Below are 7,198 nucleotides of genomic sequence, written 5' to 3'. Positions count from 1 at the left end.
AAAAAAAAAAAAAAAAAAAAAAAAAACCTCTACCCCTTCTTTATTGTGATCCACTTTTATACATTATCCTGTTTTCACATATTCCCTGCGACCCATCACGATATATGTATCCATTAAGGGCAAGAGTGTTCTACAGATATGGCACAGGACAGCATGTCAATGGGAAGGCACGTGGGAAAATAATCAACGCACATAAGGGGGTTTTTGGTCTTTGCTTGCCCCATTAGTCTAGGCATTTCCTGTGCCAAATAGGTAGGGCTACTTTTCCCATCAACTAGTTAAGAGAATCATCGATAATCTATATAATCCTGCACTTGCATAGGGTATCCTCCGAACCTCCATCATCATCAAAACACTAAGTAGAAGAAAATGTACATTTGGCCATACATGAGTCACATCTTCTACTCATTAACTATAACCCCTTGATTGATGGAAGTCTGCAGAAGTAACAAAATGTATTAATTAATAATCATATCTTCCAACAGCAACTGCCTAGCATAGTTGGTAAGGTTGTGGTGCAATAACTCAGTTTTCCCTCTCCTTGAATGAGGGCTGAGGTAGAGGATGTTTTTTGTGATTTCATACGATGCATTAAAAGTGACTTAAACAGACAATAACCCCACCCCACATGTAGAACCAAAACCCTAAAATGGTGTAGAAAACGAATAGAAATTGCAAATAAAATCACAATCACACACAAATGTTTACCTGGTTCAACAAGATTGTTTATGTCCACGATGATGTGAGGCTTCCTTCATTATCAATGGAGGATAGAGTTATAGCACTTGTCATCGCACCTCTATCAAATTGTTTACAAAGAAAATCCTCAATACAAATATATAATGGAAACATAGAATCCTCACTACAAATATAGGGAAAAGGACAGGTATGCTAGCGTAATACCTAGGAATTAGAAATGCTAGCGGCATTTTGACCGTAGGATTTGATCAACATGAATTGAACCGTTGGATGGAGAGAAGATAAATAAATTTTCAATGCATGGTTGCAACACCTTTACTCTCTCTCTCTCTCCTCGCCGAAAAAAATCATTCATTCACCGGATCTAGCCGGAGAAAGCAAAGTAGTTGGCACCACCACTGTTTTCAACGGCAGCGGTACTATCTGGTAATCGATAGCAACTGCGGCTGCAGAGGAAGCGACGGCGGCAAGTCAGCTAAGCACAAGATGCTTTTTCACGATCATGTTCATCTTACCTGTACGGATTCCGACAAGAAGATCGATTCTGCGGCGGTCATCCATCCAGACGCGGTGACCCGTCACTACGGTGTCATTCATGGGATCGAACGGCTATTAATCTCCCGATCAGTTCAAGACGATTTCAACCGTCGGAGAAATCTCCAACAGACTTCTATGGTGAAGCAAGAAGGAGCACTGGCTGTCAACCCCAGAACCCACCGGCTCAAGAAGCCAGCACCACCGACGCTGACAGGTTCACCGCCTGTGCTGCCGATCTATGATGCAATGGCTCCAGGGTTGTCACTAGCTCCGGCACCAGCACCAAGCCCCGGCGGTCCTCACCTCAAGTTCGACGGAGAATCCCAAGTTAAGGACTTCATCCACACTCTCCTGCATTATGGCAGATACAACGAGCTCGTCGACATTCTGGTCAACCTCACGTCCTTAGCATCAGAAATGGGGAAATTAGTGTCTGAAGGTTACATCTTAACAGTATTGGCTCCGAACAATGATGCCATGACGAAGCACACGATGGACCAGCTGAGCGAACCTGGTGCTCCAGAACAGATTGTCTACTACCATCTCATTCCAGAGTATCATACGGAAGAGAGTATATACAATGCGGTGAGGAGGTTTGGTAAGATCAAGTACGATACTTTACGAGTACCCCACAAGGTTGTGGCGGAGGAAGCAGATGGGTCTATGAAATTTGGACAGGGAGATGGATCGGCTTATCTGTTCAATCCCGACATCTACACCGACGGTCGAATTTCTGTACAGGGCATCGATGGTGTGTTGTTCCCTATTGAGGAGAAGACAAAATCGGTACAGCACAGTTCTACCACCACAACCACCACCACCAAGGCTACTGTGAAGCCCAGGAGAGGTGCGTCTTAGTTTCTCTATCTTATTCTCTCTATTCTGTTTGTTTTAGTTCTTACACTTGAAATCGAAGTAGTGTTCCTGTAGTACTAGTTGTTTTCATTTTGCAACATTGGTGAAAGGAATAGAGAGAGAGTCAGATTCCGGCGAAGGGATCTTGGAACTGCTGCCGCAGGTGCTGCTAATGTTCAAGCTGCACTTTGCAAATCGACAAAAGAAAGGGAAAAAAAAAGCCCAACTTCGCTTTCTCTGGCTGGTTCCAGTAAACTTTTTTCGACGAGAAGAGAGAGAAAGAGAGAGACAGTAAAGGTGTTGCAACCATAAATTGAAAAATTGTATATCTTCTCTCCATCCAATGGTTCAATTCATGTTGATCAAATCCTATGGTCAAAATGCCGCTAGCATTCCTAGTTCCTAAGTACTACGCTAGCATACCTATCCCTCTCCCACAAATATATAATGAAACCATATACAGAAAATTTATCGAAATACACAGATAGTCCCCTAATATTTTTTCTCGAGGGGTCACCTCCAAACCCGCATATGGACTCTCGATCAAGGTTTAAGAACTTGGCACCAAGAATGGGTTAGATAGGTCAATGCCAATACTGATCTAGATCGGCCTAGATCCAACAAAAATACCCATGGCTTCATGTTTATAGCTATATTTATTTTACCATTTTGCCTCTTGTCCATATTGATCCACCAATATGGTATCGACCAAAAATTGGGATCAGTCAAGGCCAATACCAATCCGATCTATTCCAACCAATTTGATCTGATCCCTCAACAAAGGTTTCCTCGAGCCAAACAGAGTGCAAAGATAGAAGGGAGCTTGATGCAAGACCCACCCATTGAGCAGGGATGAAAGTTAGCCTCAATGATCTGACGTTGCCGAGTGGAAGGGTCGCCACTCACCATGGCCCTAGTAGTTTGTTGAGACCTAGCGGTAATGATGATAACGCACAGGGTGGACCGATTCCTTTAGGCCACGACGCTTTCTGCTTCTTAACGATCCTTTAGAATGAGTCAACATTGCCACAGATGGAATACAAGACAACGTAAAACCCCCACCCCCACCCCCGATTTTATATTTATATTTCTTTTGTTTGTTGTTTCTGATTACAATGCCACAATGTAATGTCAAATTTTATGTAAAGAAAACTCGAATTTTTTTTTTTTTTTTTTAATCCACTAAAAAGTAAAAGTTTAGATTAAAAAGGTGGTACCTAGTGACCTGACCAGGACTCTCATTACGGTGGGGTCTAGGAAAATCATAATGTATGTAACTTTACCCCCACTTCGCGAAGAGATTGTTTTCCCAAGTAGAAGTTTGGTCTCTTCACCATTAATAGTCTTGTACTAGAGTTCCTTTTTTGGGGTTTTCATTATAAAAGATGATCAATCTCCAATAGTTCTATCAAATCTTTGATCATGATGGCAGATATTTTTAAAAGTGTAATCTTTCTCTAGAACTAGTAGCAATATAGAAATGGAAATAGCCATTGTTAGAATCTAACAATAAAAGTAGGGGGGAGAGTATGTAAGAAATAGAAACCGGGCAACAGGTATAAGATTTTGACGAAAAGATAATATTAATAGAAACATAATTACAAGTAAAAGATGATTTACTTGTTCAAATGATCATCTGAAACAGTAGCAAAAATTATCCCACTTAAGTAGAATTGAGTCGTATATATAAATACTCTCCTTAAGGTATTTGAACGCCTCGTATATTTGTATGTAATCGGGTTGATCATACGTTCTCACCTCTAAGATAAAACAACTCTCAATTGCCCAAGATGCAGTCCAATAAGTAATTCTCACAGGTATGTCTGAAGGTAATACTCAGGTATTCAAAGAGAAAACGATAATAGAAAGGGAAACATAAGCACTTGCAGTAAACAGAGAACTTATTACTCACATGGTACATATTTCGTACAGTACCCAAAATACATTAGTATTTTCTTGTACCTGATAACCAGAATCAAAGTTCCGTATATATGGAATGTAGGCCTCTGTATACACATGGATATACCTATACAGGTACCCCATATGTATACAAGTGTGACTCTATGCATGTATGGGACAATGTATCCTATATTGATACATATAGGGGAATGTACAAATATGAATGTATAATGGTAGTTGGGTTCATGTGGGTACATGTAACAATGGTGTCCCTTGGGACAAAAACGTGTAAGGGTGTGAAACTTTCAACATGTAAAACGTAGGTTCTTTGAACCCACATCCCACCTCGATCAGGCCTGGCTCAGCTCGGCTCGATGTGCACCTGATTCAAAAGCACCCCAAGAACCCCCACACATACATGACAAGGGAGAGTGCTTCTCCAAAGGGCTTACACTCTCAACAAATATATATATATATATATATATATACATATATCCAAGTTTTCTTTCATCCCTAAGCAATGTGGGACTAAACTTTTGTGGGAAGTCTTAGCTCATTACTACTTCACAAGTGCTAAAGACAAAATAGAAAAAACACTTTCGAGAGGGAAAGCTGAAATTTCAAAAGAAGACCATTGGAAAACACTAAAAAGCTAAATTTGAAAATGACCATTTGAAAAGACAAATTTAACTATAGTTTGAAACTTAAATTCCAACTAGGTATCTTAAAAGTGAGTTTAGGTGACAAACACAAGAATTTCGTCACTCACCAAGCAAATTCATTGTAATGAAATGTTATTATTATTATTTTTATAGTAGAATTATAATGAAATGATCAAAAGGCATTCTTATAGATATGTAGCCACATGAAACTTCTAAACTTTACTTTGTAAATGCTTCCAATTTGTGTCTCAAACTAAAAGACATCTAGTGAAATGGCCGTTTTATTTTCAACAACATTGTATCTTATGTGAGGCGAATTATGTTTTGACAGGAAAAGGTTGTGAGATGGAAGCTTTAGGACTTCTAAAAGGGATGATAAGGGCAAGGACTATGAAGTGGACTGTGGACATGGTTTGGAGTGAAGCGGACGATCTCAAGATATTTTTTGACAAAGATTCTGGTAAGGTTAAGAGCTCTAATATTATTAGGCTTTGAGATGGATAACCATCCTATTTCTCCTCGATTTTATGTTAAAGCTAAGAATAGGTACGTGAGAGAATTAAAAACTATAGCTTATGAAGCTCTATCTAAAAGGCAATCAATATAAAGGACGGATATGGAATACATTGTAAATATTGTTGCCTAATGAACTTTTTCCTTTGGCTGACAGAAAAAAAAAAAAGGTGTTGGGTTCTTCACCACATCTCTCCACTTTCATGTCACATGGCAAAGGGAATATATTAACTTTTGTTGGGTTCATCACATCTCTCCACCTTTGTCCTTTATGGGTAATTCAAAGGGGAATGCCATCCCTATTCATGCGTAATATGATGAAGGAAGGCACTGATTATTTATTTATTTATTAATATATATATATATATATATTTTAAGAATAAGACACTGATCTTGGTGTCAGCCCGTTCGATTTTGATTTGATTCAAGATATAACATGTGAAAATCAAAATTGAACCAATGTCTAATAAGAGTACTTTCCCAATCAGAATCGAACAGACTTGTTCGATATTCTTTCGGTTTTTATCCGGTTTAATCTATTCAGTTTGAATTCTATTTTAAGTGTTAGTGCCAACTCTTTACATATTCAAAAAAAAAAAAAAAAAATGTTTTGGACTTAATCTACCAAGTTTTTGAAATATTAAAACCAAATTAAATTTATCATCCACATTGATTAAAATATTTAAAAATAATATGATTTATTTGGTTTTTGAAAATGGATAATACAGTTCGATTACAAGATTTCAATCATGTAATTGAAATCAAATTGAACTGAGTTCCACATTCATTTTAAACAGGCAATATCGGTTCAAAATTGACACCTTTAATGATCTCAATAGAGAGGAAGCTTGATATAGTTTACATACCTATAAAATGTTTAAGAACTTATATAAGTTTTTCTTTTTTCTTTTGGGTCAAATTTAAGTTCTCAATCAATCAATCAATGAATCAATCTTAATTATGCTTCATTTTGTATTGCATATTTCATCCCTCTTCAAAAGATCTTGACCATTCCACGATTTGCAAACGCATCACTCTCTTAAGAATCCAAACCATGGGCTGATTTCTTCTGGAAATCACAATCCATTAGAGTAACCTTCAGGTCAAAAGTGGGAGATTAAAGGTAGGTTTATTTTTTCACGGCATCTCTACTCACTCTTGAAGAGCTTTTAAACTTTCGCCTGCCCATTAGAATAGCCCCTGTTAATATAATGGGAGGAATTCAAATCTTTTGCATCACCTTGTATGAGCCTCATTTGATAACGTATGAGGGTTGATTTGGCCAACATTAACCTTTGGACATATAAAGAAAATTCTTGATGTTCATGTAAACTTTTCAACCAGATTGCTACATCATAGCTTCTAAATTGTGGATATATTAATATTCCTTACACCAGAAGCAAGATTGGAAATCAAGGGTAAAAGGACTTCTCAACTGCCCTACCTACCGTTACAACTAATCAAAATTGTTCTTTCTTTTAAGAGAAAAATAATCATGTTCGCTTGCATTCTCCATGTCCAGACACATCGGGCGGACTGTGAACAGATACCCCTACCCTCAAAAGCAATCCTCCAAAAACATGTAGAGAATGGGGAAAATTTCCTTACAAAAACACTTTGATTGTTTTAGAATTGGGATGTTAATGCTGTAGGAATAATTTGGTATTACGACCAATTCAGATTGCCAATTTCCAAATCTTGTTTTAAAAAGTTGGTCAAGTTTAAATCTGGAAATGGTTGATGCTGACCATTTCTGAAGCCATCCTTGCCCAATACATTCCTTGACTCTTTACTGAAACAGATTGGCTGAAAGAAATTTCTAATAACTAATACGATTAAATTCAATCTAATAATATCATTGAAGAATATAAGTTTCCACCAAGTTCCCAATCAAGTGTATTTTTTTTTTTTTTAGATTGAGTGCTTCTTGTGGGGGAGTGCAGTTCTTACGTGTGTGTGTGAAGACCAATAAGAACACACAAGGAAACATCCACCGAAGAGTCTTTTTCCTTTCAAGGTGGGGGGGGGGGGGG

At 37.9% G+C, this 7,198-nt stretch overlaps 2 protein-coding genes across 3 annotated transcripts in view; one reads left to right on the top strand and one right to left on the bottom strand.

Annotated features, from left to right (window-relative positions):
- LOC122079979 (myb-like protein X) overlaps window positions 1-7,198 on the bottom strand; it is a 34,772-nt gene that overhangs the window by 1,094 nt on the left and 26,480 nt on the right. The window lies entirely within an intron of this gene.
- On the top strand, window positions 139-2,220 carry LOC122079443 (fasciclin-like arabinogalactan protein 16). The gene is made up of 2 exons (XM_042645929.1): window positions 139-167; window positions 1,152-2,220. The coding sequence occupies exons 1-2, from the start codon at window positions 139-141 to the stop codon at window positions 2,092-2,094; spliced, it is 972 nt and encodes a 323-aa protein (XP_042501863.1). The 3' UTR covers window positions 2,095-2,220.

This window comes from Macadamia integrifolia, chromosome 1 (assembly GCF_013358625.1).
Source record: "Macadamia integrifolia cultivar HAES 741 chromosome 1, SCU_Mint_v3, whole genome shotgun sequence".
In the NCBI taxonomy this organism is placed as follows: domain Eukaryota; kingdom Viridiplantae; phylum Streptophyta; class Magnoliopsida; order Proteales; family Proteaceae; genus Macadamia; species Macadamia integrifolia.
The sequence above is the reverse complement of the archived record's forward strand: the minus strand, read 5'-3'. Positions and strand labels throughout refer to the sequence as shown.